We start from the raw sequence: 20,282 nt of genomic DNA on the forward strand, positions 1-20,282 counted from the left end.
AAAAAAAATCACAAATTCTCAACCTCAAAGAGACGTTTCATTTCTTTAGGCAGAGACAAAATTAATTAATAGAACTAAAATAAATGCAAATACTCTCTGTTAATACTAAAATACATTTTTGAGAAATAAATAAATGGATATAAAAATTCAGAACGCTTTTTGTCTGTCATAATTTTACTTTCCAAACTTCGACAAAATTTCATTGAAAGAAAAATATTATTATAACTGCATCAGTTATATCAAAGTGCCAAATACTAAATAAATCAAAATGCCAAATACTAAAATGCTGAGAACAGGTCCAGTAAATATTATAACAAAGAAAAAATGCATAAAAATTGCAGAATCAACGACACATAACGCATAATATAATCAGTTGCGTTTCACTATTATAACATAACTGACTTTATATACACATACTTATGCATTTCTGAATCTTCCCTGTAAGGAAAAATTGGGTTTGAAGGTGGAATTAGCGGAATTTTTATTGGAAAAGTATCGAAAACTAGCTCTTTACCATGAGCTGCAATAATTGAACACTCATATTAAAAAAGATCGGACACATTAAAAAAAATTAATGCTTACAGAAAAAAATAGCAAGTAAAACACATTATTATTTTTAACTATAATTGAAACTTTTCTCAGATTAGATATAGTTACAAAAATTATCACAGAAACATCAAATATAATTCCTATACTCAATTAACATAAAAATAACATTTACGTGAACTTTTTCCTTTCTTTTTTTATGCTAAAGATGACTTTTCTTGGAGGCGGGTGTTTTTGGAAACGAAACAGTAATCAATCAATCCCGATCGATGGTCTAGGGCGTCTGTTCGGTTGACCCACATCGGCTGACTTTCTTTTTTTCTCTGTCGCTAACTCTTCCGCCACTAAAACAATCGATTGCGCTTCAATTTCTGGAGAAACACCGCTGCTGCCTTATAATGATAATATTTCTGGGTGTATTTAAATTTCCTCTCCCAATTTTTCATCTTCATTCAGTGTGATGAGGTTTGAATTCTTAAGGTCAGATTCCAGCTTTTTATTAAATATCCGCGTTTATATCCTGGAATAATTGGTATAGGATTATTACCTATCTATATATTTACCTTTGTTTTAAAATTTTTATACCTTGGATTCAATTTTACATTCGTTTTACGGATGTTTGCTTTCAATTACTAACAGGTTTTTTTAACTGAAAATTAATCTTTTTTTGCTGGAAATGTCTCGTTTCCAGCTTGACGATTTTATCATTAAACGATATTATGCATTAAAAATACTTGACGATATTATGCTTTAAAAATTATGTTAAGATATAATAAGAAAAAAAAAGTTAATTGTTCTGATTTGTTTTAATTCCTTTTCATTATAACTATGATTTAAGTTTCCAAGTCTCTCAAAAAAAAGGTAAATAACTTAGATTTCCAAGACTTGCTTTAAAATGGAGTCATGAAACAAGTTAAATATGTCGTATAAGTCAGATTTTTCCCATTATTCAAACTTTTTTTAAATATTGTTATGTAAATTGTGCTTTACTTTCGTTGTAAGCTTCAATCACATTGTATCTGCATTTATCAGGATGCATTTTTAAAACATATTTATGTTCGGAGGTTAAGAACCTTCAAGTTCAAGAATTCTACTCACTCTACCGCATATCGGCAAATCAGTTTGATTTTGGAATCCAACCCACGTCTGCTGAAGGAAAGGACGTGATTCATAATAAAATATAAGATAACGCGCAGTTAAATAAATGTCATTGCTCTTATGTTTACCACATACTTTGATTCCATTAATTGCATATTTAAAAAGCAGAATTAATTCATAAAAAATTACAATAATCAGTATTTTGCTTTGTTTCTGTACCTTATAATTGCTTAGTTCTGGATATTCAAGACGAATTGATTGATTAAATTAAAACTTTATTCCATTGTCAGAATAATTTCAATCATTAAACAATTTTTACCGTTTCTTCTCCTTTTTTTTAAACTAATCTGCGGTACTCTATTTTGAAATACATTGGCCAATTAAAAGATTTGTTTATTTTAACTTACAATGTAATTTGTTTACTTATGGCATCTATTTTCGATGTTGCAAACGGTTTTTCGGATTCTTTATAGAAAAATTACGTATTGCAATGATTCTTATGGCAGAACTTGATAGAAATTTTCGCAAACATTCTCTTATTATAATCCTTAGAAATAAAAATCACCTGTAGTTACAAAGCTATATAAATAAAGGTTATCCACTCTAATCAGGATTCAATGACTAATTTATGAGCCTTTAGGGATATGCAAACACTTCCAATCGGAAAAATGCTCCAAATGAAACGTTAAAATAGAATATATATTATTGTACTTCAATCAAGAAAGGTAATGCTGAAAAATTAAAAAAATCTAAATTTTTATATCATTTTTTGGTCTTATAAGTCATATTTTCGAAATATTCTTTCATATTAGAGATTCTTGCATAAATATTTGCACATTAACATCTTTTAAAAAATTCCCAAATCTGCAACATAAACTGACCGAGTTACGATACTTTCAATTTCGATATCTATCCATATTCAATACATACCAATCAACAGCAATCACAAGGAAACGCTGCCCATCGCACTGTCCTTTGAAATTATCCATAACATAGAGATATTCAAAGCTTCATAACTTGGTCATATTTAGTCTCAGAAATGCAAAACTTTTTATAGTGTTAATGTGGTAAAAATATTTTATTAAATATGACTCACAGGATATTAAATTTAGAATTCATTTTTTTAGAAGCTTATTTATTGGCTCAAATAACATAAATAATAATTCTTGCATCACTTAAATAATTTTTCGATTGAAAGTGTAAAGCCTATCTTTAATAGTTTAGAAATCAGTTAGTGGGTCATGATTAGAGTGGACACATGTGTAAATGTGTAACGTTATCTCCATGTGGTTAAGATAACTTGAGTTATTTTAATTCAATTTGAACTATCGAAAGATACTCTGGAGAAGAGATGAAACTCTTGGCACAGATGGCAAATGGGTCATCAGTCTAAAAGGGGGTGGAAATGGCGAGGGATGAAATAATTATCTCCTCAACTCTCTTAGAATTAAATATAAAAAAATATCCAATTGAGACCAATTATTAATTCACCATAACGAACAACTTTTGTGGTGAAATTTTTTTAGTAATTACAGAAGCTTAAAAATTATGGGATGAAAAGGGATTTTTTAAAAAATTTTATCTTGAAATGCTTTTTCGAATCAATGCATACGACATCACTTTGATAAACTATCATCATCTGCACCCTCTTTTAAGTACCATAACTCCATGCTTCATGAAAATAAAACAAGAATTTTTTAGAATGTGTGATATTCTTTTTTCTTTAATTTTCGGAAGAACGGAATTTACCTCCTCCTTTCGGATTCTAACAGGAATTTTATTTAATAACGAAATGATTCGCGATAAATGTTTTGATTGGAATAGTATAAAATATAGTAATGCTTCCAAATAAAGAAAAAAAATAACTTTTAAGCGAATAGTATGGCAATGTTTCAATTAATATTCAGTTTAAATTAGCGCAACTTTTTTAATATTATTATTAAACGGATCTCATCATTTTGAACTTCATTTATGTGACAGGGAGAGCGGGATTAAATCATTTAGGGAGCCTTAAACAATGCTAGTCTCAGATCCTCTTGTCGAAACTTACTGCACCAGATATTTTTTGTTGATTCTAAATCTCTATATATGTACTTTTATGTAGCAAATCTGGCAAAATATATAATTACGGATCCTTTTCGAGAAAATCTAAATCAGTATTCATAAAAAACAAAGATTCAAATGTTTAAGTAATTTCAAAAGAAATAATACAGAAAAGAAAACTTTTGTACATAATTTATATATTATCTAATAATAGAACCAAACATATTTTTTAATGACGAAGTAATATATATTTTAGGGCTTTTAAAGAGCATAATATAAAACTCTTAAATGATAATTATTAGAAAAATATTCGTGATGACGTGTGATTTTGATTTGAATCAGTTCGAGAGCGCATCCATTGTAAAGTAAATGGATAAAATTAAATAAATTTAAAAAATTATCGCAAAAAATATATTTAAATTTTGCTGATCTCCTAACATTGCAGGGCCTCTAAGCCCTGTCTACTTTGCCCATTTAATTCATTATTAATTTGTTAGAGGCCCACTTTTTAGCAGATTTTCAGTGATATCGGGTCTCTATACTATCCTCTTATTTAGTCATGAAACAAAGACTTTGCTAGTATTCTTCCAATTAAAGATAAGAAATTTAAAGACTCTGCTAATATTTTCCTAGTTCAAGATAAGAAATTTATAAAAAATTCAGAACATAAAAGATTGTTTTTTAGTTTAATCAATACTACATTAGCAAAATTAATGTTTTAATCAATAAACATTAGAAAAAATAAAAATAAACTCGTATTCTAATAATTTATCTTTATAAATAAAAACAATATTATATATACTTTGAGATAGCTTTTAAACACACTTCTTATTTAATCGTAAGCAAAAATTCAGTCTCAAAAAATTAATAAGCATATTAATGGAAGACATAGCAAAAATAACGATGTTACATCTAAAAATAACTCCACGCATTCATTTTTCTCAGCAGACCCCCCCCCCCATTTAATTAACTGCTGCAAGAGGGGGGAAAGTTTATCTTCTATAATTTCCTGCCCACACATTTCATCCACAAAAATCTTTGAAATGTCGCTATTTTTGGTAACCAAGTTTTACTTTTGATAAATGGATTCCAAATGGACGAACTTCCTCTTTAGGAATAAAATCGATTCCCTATTTTCAGAAGAATAATTTTCTGATCAAAAAAAGACCGCGCATTCATCTGAGTTAATGAAAAGAGATAAATTGGGAAAAAGGAGTTAATAATAGAAAATTTTCTTGTTTCCTATTTCCCTTCCTGTCTTTACGTCATCAAATCTGTGACGTCACAGAATCAAACAGTTTTAAAACCAATCCGTAGTTTAATTGGAAAGCTACGTCATAACTACCAGTACTTCAAAATAGCACCCTCTATTCCCATATACATCTATATTTGTTCGTGCAGCTAAGGTATATGCGCATGTCCTCGCATACCTGTGATCGATTTCGTTATAGTGACGTCATGAAATTTCTGGGATCATTCCACAGCAACGTGTAGTATAGCGGTTGCAGTTTATCAAATTCTTAAGAGAATCCTTTTTGGCACTGTTTATCGCTGATCTGGCTGGAAAAACATACGCCAAAAGATAAGATCTATGGTATATCATCATGAGAATAGAGTTGCAATTACACATTTATGCATATTTACCTCGCTTTCCAATACTGGTGAAATAAACAATTAAAATATAGGAGGAAAGAAATATCGTAAATTATTATATTTTACAGGCCTATTTTATTTTAAATTGTCCAATCATAATATATAACTGTGCAAAAGAGTGAATATATGTTGATGTCTTGTTATAAATGCAATGCTTTTAAGCGTCAGAAAAATGTAATACTTGTAATATACCATAGAAATATCACATTTTATCTAATAGATTATGAAAAGTGAAATTCACATGGGAAGCTAAATGCAATATGACACCTAATTGCATATATTTTGATTTAAATTGTATTGTGACATCTCATTTCCCTTTTTACTTCTATACTAGAGCGTCATGTATCTCAAAATTAAATTGACGAGCAGTATTTGACATATTTACCGTGAACTCCCCCCGTTTTGGATCTGTCTTCATTTATTTGCTTTAAATATTTGATCAAAATATTATTAAAAATAATGCAGGGTGGTCATAAAATAAAGTTTTTGTGCTTTGAGGCTTCAGCTAAAATTAATAAATCAAATGAAACCAAATTTCATATAGAAACTATAGAAGCCATGGTAAGATGAATTCCGTAGAAAAAAATTATACTAAAAAATCACCGATACAAGATTTTGTACAAAGTGAAAGTCAGTACATTGAAAATATTGAATGTAAGCCCTGTCACCTTAATTTTGATTCATAAAAGGTTATTTTCGTGAGTTTTACTTTGTTGATCTTTCAATCATCGTTCTATCACTTGAAAATTAATGAGATTCTGTGTAATCGATTTTCCATTTCTTCATTACAATACTAACCCGGTTTTTTTTTTTTTTTTTTTTTTTTTTTTGTTCGTTTAACGCTAATGTCTCCTATCGGCAACTTCTGTCGCTGCATTTCTTGAGGAAATTCATGTTAAATGCCTTCTTTAATGTGTATATGAAATTTGGCTACGTTCCGTTCAGTTATCTGCCGACAAACAGGAAAAATTATTTTGTAGCCATCCAATACTATATTAGATGAATAATGCCATATTGCCAAGAGACTTGGTTTAAAATGAAATACAAATATCCTAGTAATACCTGAAAATACTTAAAAACACTTTAATTTATTTTTATAAATGCATTTTCTTTTTCCTTATATTTCATTTGCTATTTATTATTTTTATGAGTATTATTGATAAATGCATCAGTGAAAACTATTATGAAAGTTTTATGGTCGAAATATCCTGCATTACTTAGATCATTTTGGTGTATCTTTTTCCCAAAATGATTTTGGGAGATCTTTTTCAATGACAATCCATAAGTAATGCGTGATTCAAATATTTTTTCGAAAGAAATATATAAAAGTGCACAATACAACTAAAATAGCTCAAAATTATATCACAAATCTTCATCGTAATTCTAATCAGTTGACGTCGGTATTCTTTATCAATGTCTTTCCTAACTAACTATCAACTTCTTTATACTTTAGGAAAAGCTATTACCCCATAAAGGAGTAACATATATCCTTCAATAACACAATCCATAACTGTCTTGCGTTCGGTCATTGTCTGAGTTGTTCTCTATCGTCTAACTCAAGATAAAATATCATTACTGTTATTAATACAAAAACTATAAAGTTGATTGTACATTTTTATTATTGTTGTATTTAAAGTATTAATTTCAAATGCCTACTGTTATTCGTTAAGAGGTTAGTAAATTCTGTTAATTTAAATAATTTGATACCTAATATATTAGATTTTGAATTCTTAGTAAAATGAATATAATCATTATTTGCATTGAAGAATTTCAAAATGAATTCAAATTCGTTTATAGATCTGTTTACCATGCATATACAATACAATTTATTAGTATGTACAGTATCGGACTTGCGGATTTACGTATAAGCCCCACCAACTGTAACTTAGTACTCTCACTTTCTTAGTGACCCTCCCCAAGAAAATTATCCGAGTAAACAAGCGTAATATATATTAAATTAAGTTCTTAAATGGACCTATAAAGGAACCTAATCAGGTTAAAATCTGCCACTGAGGATGTGTAGACTCAATTTTGGTGTGCCTGATCAAATGCCAATCAAAGAGCTTGACATCATTTATTAAAAATTTTAAATGGTATGAATCTTTTATTGTTTCAATAAAAGATATCTTTTGAAGACAATAATAGATCAAGCATGAAAATCAAATATCTCACAATGAAGGGAAATATATTATTATTTAAATATGATTATCATCAAAATCGAAAAAAATACCAAAAACATTCTAAAATTGATATAATTTCTAACCTTAATTCGAAAAAAAAAAATGAGGTAAATATTCAAATCATTTCTTGAAAACGAATTGTTCTTTTTGCCCAAAACTGTGAAAGACTTTTTTATATGCATTTACTATAAATCAAATATTAAACTAAAAATATCCAGCCTTTATTATTTCTTAATACTCTACTGGCGCTGTTTGCGGCAGTAAATAGAAGCATAATGTACTACAAATATTAAACCAAATAAACGATTTCCTGAAATTACAAAGTCAACTCAATTTCTTACTATCTTTATACTTTTATACTATTTACAACATCCGAAGGCATGCGAGCAACGTAACCTTGATTGATCGAACTTTAATTCAGAAAAACGTCTTCAATTACAGGCGAGCAGCTGTGCCCACGCGCGAAATTTTTCCGAGATATTTTATCGGATTCTTTTGTGCGAAACAATCGTGGTTAACTTTTGATAAACGTGGGAGTAAGTTAAGAAAAATGTGTGCTGTTATCGCCTTTTTTAACTTTGATATAAATAGAATAAAACGGCTTTAATTGTAGATTCTTCCCGCCAAAAGGACTCGACGACGTAATATAGTTTCAGATAACGTGTAGATTGAAGCTGGATTATTCGAATCCCAATATCAGTTGGGTTTTGGGACCTTTGATAAGTTAAATTTGACATAGAAGACTCAAACGTCCTCACAATGGCGTGGTGCAGAAGTTTAGAGATGGGAATGTTGGTGTAGGTATCGTCGATTGCGAGATCTGTCCAAAATAGCCTCGTGTTTCTTCCAGATGGGACGCTAATAAATTAAACTTGTTTTAAAAAGTATGTATATGCCATGCCTAGTTATGTTTATCACAATCTATAAAGTCCCAAGTTACAATTAACATAATATAAGAATTTCTTCGCTTTGATCTTTTTCTATTTATATTTAAAAATTTTATTTATTCTCCATCTTACGACTGCAAATGATTTTTAATTATTCTGTAAAAAAAATAATCTCGAGAAGATATTTTTTAATCATTATTTATATGCAACAATTGTGAAAACGATCTTTTTTTTTTTTTTCAATAATGCGACCGACCTATTTCCTTAACATTTTTAACTATAAAGATACTATTAGTTTTTCTTCATTCTTTTATCATTGAAAAATTGTTGAAATTTTTCTGTTTACTTCGTTACATAATGTGGCTAATTCAAAATTCTTTGGTTTCAAAGGAAAAAAGTTCTTTCAAAAATAAGATAATCGGAAGAACTAAACGTTCCCTAAAAAATGGGACACTTTTAAATTAAATTTCTTGTTTGTTTGTTTTTTTAGCTACATCCATTTTCAACATATCAATTCTGCTTCTCTTCTATAAAAAACGACAGAAAAATCGACAATGTGTATTTGTAGCTGAACTCAACTTACCCAAAGTTTACTGTTTCAGAATTATTTATCTATTTATTTCGTCAATGCAGTACTTTTTGTTTATTTTTATTTTATTTTATTTTATTTATTTGATTTTTGATGTTCCGATCGTATTATAATGGCAACGACATTCACTTTCTCCTTAGAAGTTGTGCAAACGCTATACTACTCACCCGTGAGAATTTCATTTCTGTTATAGAAACTAATCTGTCTTTAATTTAATCCCCCAATAGATATTTTTGCGCCTTTTTTTTATTTTATCATCTTATATATAATGGATAGATTTTTGCAAATGAATGCAAACAAGTATAAATAATCTCAGAGATTGGAAGGCACCCATAACTCCCTATGACGAAAAAAAAATGGGGAGTACTTTTTTGCCTTTTCACAAATAATGAAAAATTAAACATTTCATTAATTCCGTAAACCAGCAAATTTAAAAATGTTTAAAATACATTTGTTGCATATGTATTTTAAGCACTTTCGTTTTTTTTATAAAATATTAGATTATGATATACAGTCTAATAAAAAATATAACTCTTTCAAATTTTGAAATTTGCAATTAAAGTTATTGTCATGAGAAATATCTTTTAACTTACACTTTAAAAACTGAATACATTTATTGCTCAAAAATGCATTCTGCAAATAATAGCTCTGTCAAACTGTTTTTATCGCTTGAATACCCCGTACGCAGTGAAGCAAACATAACAGTGTAACTGGTTCAGTGGAATTGCCTTGTGTCACTGGGACAATACAACTACAATACTTTCTGATTTCAAACCCAAACAACAAGTGGAGATCTTGATTCCCTACAAAACGGAACTGCCATCTGTTAAATTACAAATATCCTTTTTTATCATTTGTTCTAAGAAAACTAAATTACGAAATTGGAGAATTTGATTAAAGGTACAATTGAAACCAAGAATTTAGGAACACAATTTTTGTAGAAATCGTTGTCAATATTTTGGAAATAGCATAGTCGGGAAATGATGATTTTTTAAATACATAATGTATTGCTTTAGTTATATATTAATTATTAATATAAATTTACATATTAAATACTTGAAATTTTTAAGCTCGTTTTATTATTAAGTTTTTAAAAAGGGTCAATTCTTTATTTTGTAATCTCAGGATCCGCTGAAATCGCGTTTCAATTATTACGCACGCTTTGTTATGGCTTTGCATATAAATAATGCTTTACATAATTGAAAGAGTATCTAGAAGATGTTTTGCATGTAAATAGTAATCAAGACAATTGGAGAAACTTATATTATTCCATAGGCTAAGCAGTCGTTCGTGGGTCCACGTGAGATGTCATTCCTGTAAAATTCTTTCAAAACAACCTTTTGTTAAGTTAGCTTTCAAATTAGAACAAAATATTGTTGCAAAATCAAACTTATTCGTGGTTGCAATGCTCATTGCAATGATGCTTTATAATAACCGTGAAAGCGCAACACTACATGCAGTTTCGATTTCGTATTTGTATTCATTTCATAAGATCCCCGCGTGCGTTATGAAAGAAGACGACTCCAAACTTGCCAATCGGCTACTCAAAACTCTTTTACACGCACTAAAATCACGCTTGCATCGTGACAAAACCGCGCACCGAAACCCAAGCAGGTGCGAAATCTCCACGCAAACACGCGGCAGAAAAAAAAGAACTTCGCTTCCGTCGGAACACAAACAGTTCCGGATATTTTGGAATCCGTCGCATTCCTTCTGTACTCTTAACTGTTATTATTCCTGCAAATAAAAGTCGCAGGCAGCAATCGTTGCCCGGGCAACGGTACGGAACACAATCAGCTAAGAGCCGCTGAGTGACGCGATCCCATCGATTCTACAGTTGGCTAAGCGATTTGACGTCATGTCCGTGACGTAGCCATCCACTACACGAGCCACCTGTACTCTGCCTAATAGTTTTCCATTGGGCGCGACGTCGTTGTGACGTAAGAGCCGGATCCTACGTCATGAGCCCTGCAAAAAGATGGGATGTGGGAAATATATAGTGGAGCGGACGACGATCGGAGAGTATTCAGTGGTAGAATGTGAAACAGTAAGCACCCCTAGCTCATAGCTGCAAAGTTTTTAGAGATTTAAACACACGTGTTGGAATCTCAAAAGCATTTGGAACTTTATTGGAATATCTTGATTTGGATCATAGCCATCGTGAAGTGGACTACATAAATATTGGCTATTTCTTCGGAGAATGCATCTGGTGTTTTGTTTACTTCGTATCGAGTGCGAGTCGATCTGCTAGTTACATGTGAGTAATGGTTAATTTTCTGATTAATAATGCGCGGAGTTTCGGAATACTAGTTTTAAATATTTTAACTCTCCGAAGCTCCTATAAAAATTTAAGAGAGTATTTGGTATCTACACTTTAACCTTTGTTTAAAAAAAAAGTCTTTTTAATACGTTATTGAAATTTATATTGGATTCCGATTTCTATTTTATCTAAACTTATTAAACTGTTGTTAACATTTCGACGCATTCTGATGTTTTAATTCTTTGCATTTATACTTGTTTAAGATCATGCGATTAGTTTCTTATGTCCGCTTCTCTAAAAATTCTTGTTTCAATGCTAAATGCATGTTGTATTTCTTAATCTTTAACCGCTTTCATGCTTTATTTAAAATATATGCACTCCCATATGTTCTATCATTTATTTACTCCAAACATGTAAAATAACTTTTTATTTAAACTAAACCATGCTATCTTATATGCAGTGTAATATTATTATTTATTTATGAGTATTATGTGCAATAGTAGTTGTTGTTTGCTTTTTTTATTAATGTCTATTTGAAAATTTTTATTAAACTATGGAATTACTTAACTGTTCTAATCTAAAGTGATAAAATTAGAAATTAACGATGCTAGCCTAGAATACTAACATTTAAAAACCAATATGCTGATTTTGCTTTATTTTAAATTTAATAACATATTTTATATTTGTTTATATATTTCACTTAAATGCTTTAATTTATTTTATCTCATATTATTCTAAAGAACATCAAAGTATTGCTTAAAATTCTAATTGTGGCACTTATCTTAAATAAATCCGTAAAAAAAAAAAATTCCTCCAAATCGTTCCTTGTAGTATTCCGGAGATTATGCATTCCGCAAAACGCAATCTCAGCTGTGCCGTTGGCTGCTCTCGTGACGTCTTCTATGACGTCAAACGCGTTCTGTCATCTTCCTCTCCGTAACGGGATTGGTTCCTTCCTTCCTCTCAATCGATCGGGTGGGCTTGGTGTGACGTTTCAATGTACGCGGGTGGTTCCAGTCGCGGCGTGCGTTATTCTGACAAAAGAGAGGGAATTTCCGTTCATTAAAAATCGCAGAAATGTTTCTTGCTCTACAGAGAATCATTAAGTGAGTGGTTTTGGAAAATAATTCTTTGCATGATATTAATGCTTTTTGCATATCCAGTATTATACAGTATTAATTGCAGTCTTAATTAGCTAAATTTATTTGCTTAAAAGATTTAATGCATAATTGCGAAATATATATTTTATGTAAAATCTTAACAATCCATTGAATACAAAAAAATTTATATAGCTTTAAATGTTCACTTATTCAGCAGTTTTAATAAATTTGACTATTCAATGGCTATTTTTAAGCTTGATGTTTGTATGAAAGAAATATGCACCAGTTTACGTCTTAACGCTTCTTTTCACTTTTGTTCAAATTTGATATGTTCCTTTTATTTGAATGTTTTAAAGCATTTTAATTGTAAAAAAAAAAAAAAAAAAAAAAAAAACTTCATAAATAGATATTTATTTTTACTGCATGCATAAGAATATATTTGAAAACCTACTTATTTGCATTTTTAAAAAATTCATATAATATCAAATAACAAACAAAAAATCCTTTAATTCTAATAATAATGAGCAACAAAGTAAGATTTTAAAATTGCATTAAAAATTAAATTGTTTTTCGTTAAACTATAATTAATTATGTAAATTCCCCTTTTTAAAAAAAAAAAAAATATTCTTTCTTTAAAAAGCATATTAACTAAAATTGATATCATTCTAAAACTGCTCATCAGTTCGAAAACAAATCGGAAAGAAAGACCCGAAAGTATTCCTATTTATTTTCATTTTTATAATATTTAAATTGGTTGACTCAAAACGCTTTTAATAAATTATTCATTTTAAACACTGGAGGTTTGAAAACACCTTAAATGTTCCATTTAGAAGGAAATATTTCGGAATTTGACTTTCCAAAATATAGTCTAAACTCTTTATTAGATGCAACCACTGCTCTAAAAAGGCGGTCTTTTGGCAAGCACCACCCCCAAACAATAAACTTACTACTGCAAGTAAACTAGTGCAGTAATACACTGTTCTCGACCCTGGAATACAAACGAAAACTATGGATTCCTGCCAGTCGTGTATTAGAAACCAGGGCTACGAATCCAGTACGGGACTTTGGCGCCAGTCCCTCTTTGTTTATAGCACCCAGTGACGCCATCTCTTCTTATTAAATAGAGAATCGAAACTTACGCACGAAGAGTCATGACGTCAAAGGTTCCCGAAATAGTAACTCCTCCTCTGCCTATTACGTCACAACGAATCGATGTTGTTGCCGTGTTTCTATTTTTAGAATGGGACTCTTGAAGTCCGAGCTATTTCTTCCCAAGGTTGGGTGGGCAGGTGCCTTGTTTTGGCTGGTATGGGACAGATGACGGCAAAATTCCAAGAGTAAGGGAGCAATGTGTCACTCTCTGATGCGGTGCCGAAATAAGATGATTCTTTTGCTAGACGATAAAAATTTCGCCAAAGGGTTGCGGTTCTCTCACATTTTGATTGCAAGTGAGTGGTTTAAGTCTTAAAATAAACTAGAAGTAGATTTGTCTTGCATGGGTTTTCTGAGGTTACCGTTGTTTCCGAACTATTGATAAATGTGGATGTATTAAAACGTTTTTCATGAAAAAATATTGTATGTTTTTTTTACCGATATTTTTTATATAATTTTACAATTTTTTTTTCATTAGCTGAAATTTTAATGGACTTCTATCTTAAAAATAATATTTAAATTTCGCTTAATTAAATGATAAAAACCCTCATTGTTTATCAAGCTTTTTTTAATTGATGGTCCATGAGAAGGAAAGGAAATAAAAGAAAATATTAATTGTGAATATGATCCACGATTTAATTTTAGTAATTCATGTGCATATTAATGAATATTTTTATACATTTGCAAATGAATGTCCTAAAACAAATGATAAATTTTGAAAAAAATTATATGCGATATTTTGGTGTAGCAACATAAAATATTGTAATGTAGTTTTAAAAATGCTGTTCTTGAAAAATTATTGAAATCTATTTTTGAGAAATTGAATGTGAAAAATTGACAAGATTTCAATATTTCATTATTTAAATAGGGAAAAATTTTTATCTTCTTATTTATATATTAATAATTTTGATGTTACAAAAAATTTGTGTTATCAAATGTAAGGGCTCATTATTTTTTTTTGGGGGGGGGCTAGAAAAGATGAAAAATATTGAGTGAAACTTAAAAATATTGTAAATATGAAAGAAACAAGTGCACACACTCGGCTTTGAGATCAGAGTTATGAATTCTAAATGGATTTTCCCATAGTCATATTTCGTCAAGGTCTTCCCTCTGGTATGGCATGAAAAATTTAAAGAGAGAGTTGCTGGCTTAAGCAGTGTGCTCATCATCTGAACACAGCTCAAAATTGGCCAGATCGTTTCAAAATAGCCCTCATTAAATTCAAAAAGAGATTTAAATTTAAATAAATTAAAGACATCATGGATAGGGCCTAAAACAATCGTAATAAATAAGAATTTTAAAACGTCACACATTTCCACTAATTTTTGTAGTGATTAGATTGATAATAAATATTACAATGACTGCGTGAATAAATAATATTTTGAACATTCTGCAAAAAAAAAAAAAAAATCCTGAGTATCTACAAATGAAATGTCGTCAAAAACTGACTCTCGATGTCCAGAAGTGCCACATTTTAAGAGATAAATATTGTGTTTGTAAACAAGTGTTGCTCTTGACGAGCCATTAAAATTGCGGAGTTGGTGTATGCCTGGAACGTAATTTTGATGAGTGATTCCCTTTCTCAGAATCTTCACTCACTCCCCCCAGACTCTGGAGGACACTTTATGTATTGCTCATCGCATGAAAAGCTATACCAGTGGTTGGCAGATCTGCTGCTCGCCGCTTACAGCAGTAAGTGTTTTATTCATTATGACTGCGGTATTGTGTGCATTTTGTTTGCTTTTTTATTTTCTGTCAATATTGTAAATTTCGGAAATGATACATGTGCACGCTCTGATGTTTTGTGATAGCCTTTGTGTACTTGTGAAATATGAACATGAAGTCGAAAGAAAAGGAGAATCTTATTTAAATCTTTTTTCTTTTTTTGATATAGAAATGTTTTCATTTAATACTCGATGAATAATTTACAAGCCAATTTCTTTTGGGTTTTTTTTTTTTCTTCTTCTTTTTTTTTATATTTCCTCAGAAAGAGATCAAATATTTTCTTAATATATATTTCACCTACAAATTTGTCTTTTTATCTATTTCTTTCCCTTACCTTCTGAAATTTCTCATTCTTTCTCTCTTTACTTCTACAACCCCCTCCCCCAACTTCTTCACTAGTCTAAAAAATAAAATATTAACTTACACTCACAGTGTGTAATCCCAAGAGCATAAATTATCCTTCTTCCAATAAATGCAGATTTGATGGTAAGTCTGTACCTGACTGGACAGGGTCAAAGATCTCCATTGACTAGAAGCATGCTTAAATCCGCCGGAATATGTCCTGACATTCTCCAATTTTTCATTGCAGCCCCCGAGCTGACGAGTCGAGAGTCGGCCACTGGCTGCAGGACAAGTGAGAGCCCCAGCGAACCGGCCTCGACATCGAGCCTTGTCACCAGCAGCGACAGTGGAACCACGACCACAACAACAACCACAGCGACGGTAACCACAGACGCTCCCGTCACCATGCTTCTACTTCAACAGCCACAGGTAGGTCTTCATTTCTGGATGTCACATGACACTGCTCTAAAAGTATCGTGATCACATGATCTATGATCTAAAAATGTCTATATCTCGTTTCATCCACCCAAACAATTCGTTCAATCCATCACCAAAACACTTTGATTGTTCTTAATTTCGAGCCCAAACTATTCAGTCACTTAGATTGGCAACTGCAGAACTCTGGAGATTGGCCAATGATAAAAACAATGGATGATAATTGAAGTCACCATTAATCTTTAGACATTTAGCGGAAGTTTGTATTCTTTCTTACAGATTTTACATAGCAATGCACTTAAACAGATTTTCACATGTTTACAACATTTAAAAGTTTCAAGTCAAATTTTCTTAGAGGGCCTATTGTCCTATAATGGCACCGTCTTGTTTCTTGTTTTTTTCATTCAACCATCTTTATAACTGATTGTGAAGCGGGTCAAAGTATTTTAATTTTCTACTTCAGATAATTCTTTTCACAAAAGCATTTTTTATGTTTATTACATATTTACAAAAAACATCATTATAACAACTTGTTATACCCTATTTTATTAATTTAATTTTAATCAAAAAATTAAGAGAAATTATTTGGTAAGTAGGAAAAATATTTAAAATTAATTTCTTTAAAGTCTTGATAAATATATTTTCTCTTTTTCTTTGTTCAATCGATATTTATTTCTTTGTTACTAAAATGTACGCTAAATCTAAACTAAATATTGATGAAAGAATATGTATTTCATACTTTGAAGAATTTTTTTATCGTTATCATTAAAAAATATCATTTTCAATTCATATGAAGAGAAATTGGGCCCATTGGAGAAAGTATCAGCACAGATGCATTCTGCTGATAAACACTAAAAATCATCAATTCATTGCTATGATACTAATCGATGCCAACATGAGTGCAAAATACTGTATGACATTTTTTATTCTGCTACTCACCTCGTTCTACTATAATCTTGGGATTCTTTTTCTTTTTATAAATTATAAAAAATATAAAGTTAGTTATTTTTATTTTTTCCTCCCATCACTTAGACTAACCCTAAACACTTTTCCTTCAGAGCTCACAGTTCAGTGGCAGCATTTTGAGTCCGGAATTCAGCATTCCTTTGCCAGAGGAGGCCGCATTCATTGGGGACGACTTCGAGCTGCCTCCTTTGGAGTATATAGCCCCATCGAAGGCGTTTCTCAGCGGTGGAGACAGTCACAGCAACAGCACTTTTCAAGAGATGTTCCAGCAGGGCACTTTTGGCACGCCAACAACTGAAGATCTCACTCCTACAACAACAGACGGTGGCATTGCCTCTCTGCCCAGTTTCCAGGAGACATATTCTCCTCGCTACAGGAGGTCTGACGTTTGTGGCGTCTTCTCATTCAAGTTCGAGGACATACCTACTGGTGATGACGTACCAATGGAGGAAGATATTGGTAAGTGGAGATTTTACATGGTCTTCCTTATTTATTTTGTTTTCATTTTATATATAACATTAAATAATTGCTTTATTCTCATTTAAAGAACTGATGAACATCTTTGCAGAAGGGGATCGTTTCTCGATATCTATGGCCACATTCCCTCAATCCGATGATGTGACATCCATCACCACTCTGGCAACAGCGACTCCATCTCTGGACAGTCCGGGTCCATCATCTTCGTCGTTCATGCCCCCGTCCTTTGCTTCAGAGAGCGGTCCTTCAAAACCATCATTTCATCAGTTGGTGGCACCATTTCCTACGTCGTTCTCAGGAGTCTCTGGACTTTCTGGAGAGGGTCCTTCATCATTTGGTCAGGCCTCTCCAACACTGCACGAATTAACCTCCCCATCTCCCAGTCCCAAGCCATCACGAACCACCAGGAAACCATCACCCACTCTATCTAGTCCATCTGTTACAGAAAAGTAAGTCGTTTTATAGAATTATAAAACTATTCCTTCCACCTTCCAACTATTATGTTCCTTACCATTTGTATAAAGCATATTTTTCCATCATTTTTCTATATAATCAATTTCTATTAAAGCATTTAGAATATGGTGAAATCTCTCCACCAATTAACACACTATTTCATTTAGATACCCTAAAAAAATCAGCGATACAAATTTTAGAGAAATGGTGCATGATACAGGGGTAGTAATTTTACAGACTATTGGCATCAAATGTGATTTTATGATATATCAACAAATCAGTTTTTAAAAGTGGCAAGTCTTAAAGGGGAAGTTTATTTCACAAATTTTTATCTCACAATAAATTTTAAATTCTCCCTTCACTGATAAGACCACTCTAGAAATTTTAGGAAAATTCATGGGAAGGTATGACAAATGCTTGAATGAAACAGAAAATAATTGCTATGCGATTTACAATATAAAATGTTTCATAAAGGTTTTTATATTTTATTTTCTAAAATTGAATTTAAAAATGGTTGTTTTAAATTGTTTTTGTAGCATCCGCCATCCAACACCCACAACTCCAACCACCCCCAGTGGAACATCTGGATCCAGTCGTTCATCTCCAGGCGTGCCAGAAAGCACCCCTCCACCCTCCATGCTATGTGCAGTGTGTGGCGACAATGCTGCTTGCCAACATTACGGTGTCCGAACATGCGAAGGCTGTAAAGGTTTCTTCAAGGTAAGAAGAAATAATCATTTAATAACATCAGAAAATAACCTTTAATGAGTATACTCGTGAACTCTACAGGCAGCATATTTTTTTTTCTTTAAAGTCATTTAATTTAATGATTTTTAATGTTCAGCCCTTCTTATTATCCTTGAAAAATGTAAAATAAGGATTTATGTTTTATAAGTTGATAACCTTTGAAGACGTTTATTTTGAAATTGAGTCTATAAAGTATATGCATGTGTAATATATTTTTGATTAAAATCAAGGTATATATCAGTACATACTAGTCACAGACTTAAAAAAAAAAAAAATCATTAAATAAGAAATTCAGCTCTATGAAATTCAATAATAAAGTATTTTTACCATAGAATTTTAGATAAAGATATAAAATATACACTACAAAATATTTTTGCAAACTGGTTTTACTTTCTAAAATTGTCTGCTGTTCGTCTAGTGAAATTATTTTCCCAAAGAAAAACATTTTTACGGTATTGTTATTACATAATATGGCAGAAAATCTCTCCTGCATCTTACTATGAGGCCATTATTTTGTTGTTTTGATGTCACCATATTTATAGCATCACCAATCATTCATTTACCATTGTTTCATTCGGCTCCGTAAAGATCAAAGCATGTTTCTATATTTTCGCAAAACATTCTCATTAATCTTAAATATTGTTTTTCTCTGTCTTGAAATTTCGAAGGGTTGGATACATTAAAAACAGTTTTATTAATTTAAAAAATTAACTTTATATTCATATATCACATTATATTTATATCGCAGTATAATTATAATAATACCATATTAAATTTATTATATTAATACTAATATACTATATTACTTCGTATTCACAGAGGACAGTTCAGAAAAACGCCAAATATGTCTGTCTGGGTAACAAAGATTGTCCAGTTGACAAAAGAAGGAGGAACAGGTGTCAGTTCTGCAGGTTTCAGAAATGCTTGGCAGTTGGAATGGTCAAAGAAGGTAAGACCACTTTATTTTATTTTATTTATTTATTTTGACAAAAAAAAATTTTTTTTTCAAGATCTTCAGCAATGCATTGAATAATAAATAAATGTCAGTGAATTTCAATTAAATATATTTTCAATATTATTTTCCGTAAAAATAAATTTTATTATTTAATATTTCGTGTTATAATTAATTTAAATGCTTAAAAATTTAGGTTCCCTCCCCTTTTCTTTATAGTAATATAGTAAAAAAAAGAATAAAAACTTTTATATGAAACGGTGAATAATACAAAAATGAGAAATCTCGATTTGAAAGTATTTAAATCTTAATAAAAACTATGCATTTTAATATTTAAAACCCACATATATTTTATATTTAATTCTTAAATATATAAAAAAAAAAACATTTCAATATTTAAGAACTAAGGCATTAAAAATGTTTTTAAAGTAGTGCAATTTTTAACACCAGCATTTATGAGATCTTTTAAATCTAAATAATTTCTCCTTGCACATATAATATTTTACATCATTTCAAAATTAATAAATATTATTTTTGTAATATATTAGTACCCATTCATAACTTACTAATTATATAAATAGTTTATATCATATTTTATATGATAGTTTTAATTTTTAAATGCTCTCTAACTAACTTAACAATATGACATTTTTTTCCGTACCAAAAATTGTCATGAA

General features: G+C 30.6%; 1 protein-coding gene across 7 annotated transcripts in view; it reads left to right on the forward strand.

The window, feature by feature from the left end:
* LOC129985194 (probable nuclear hormone receptor HR38) overlaps positions 1-20,282 on the forward strand; it is an 86,934-nt gene that overhangs the window by 53,326 nt on the left and 13,326 nt on the right. For 2 of the 7 annotated variants that reach the window (XM_056095131.1, XM_056095126.1), the window contains 5 exons: positions 15,823-16,004; positions 17,069-17,435; positions 17,524-17,902; positions 18,443-18,626; positions 19,473-19,602. In XM_056095131.1, the coding sequence (XP_055951106.1) occupies positions 15,981-16,004; positions 17,069-17,435; positions 17,524-17,902; positions 18,443-18,626; positions 19,473-19,602 (1,084 nt within the window). In that variant the 5' untranslated portion in view covers positions 15,823-15,980. Of the gene's footprint in view, positions 1-11,011; positions 11,254-12,064; positions 12,363-13,019; positions 13,805-15,094; positions 15,201-15,822; positions 16,005-17,068; positions 17,436-17,523; positions 17,903-18,442; positions 18,627-19,472; positions 19,603-20,282 lie in introns of those variants that run through there. The other 5 variants (XM_056095129.1, XM_056095130.1, XM_056095132.1 and 2 more) reach the window with 5 other exon arrangements.

This window comes from Argiope bruennichi, chromosome 9 (genome assembly GCF_947563725.1).
Source record: "Argiope bruennichi chromosome 9, qqArgBrue1.1, whole genome shotgun sequence".
Lineage (NCBI taxonomy): Eukaryota > Metazoa > Arthropoda > Arachnida > Araneae > Araneidae > Argiope > Argiope bruennichi.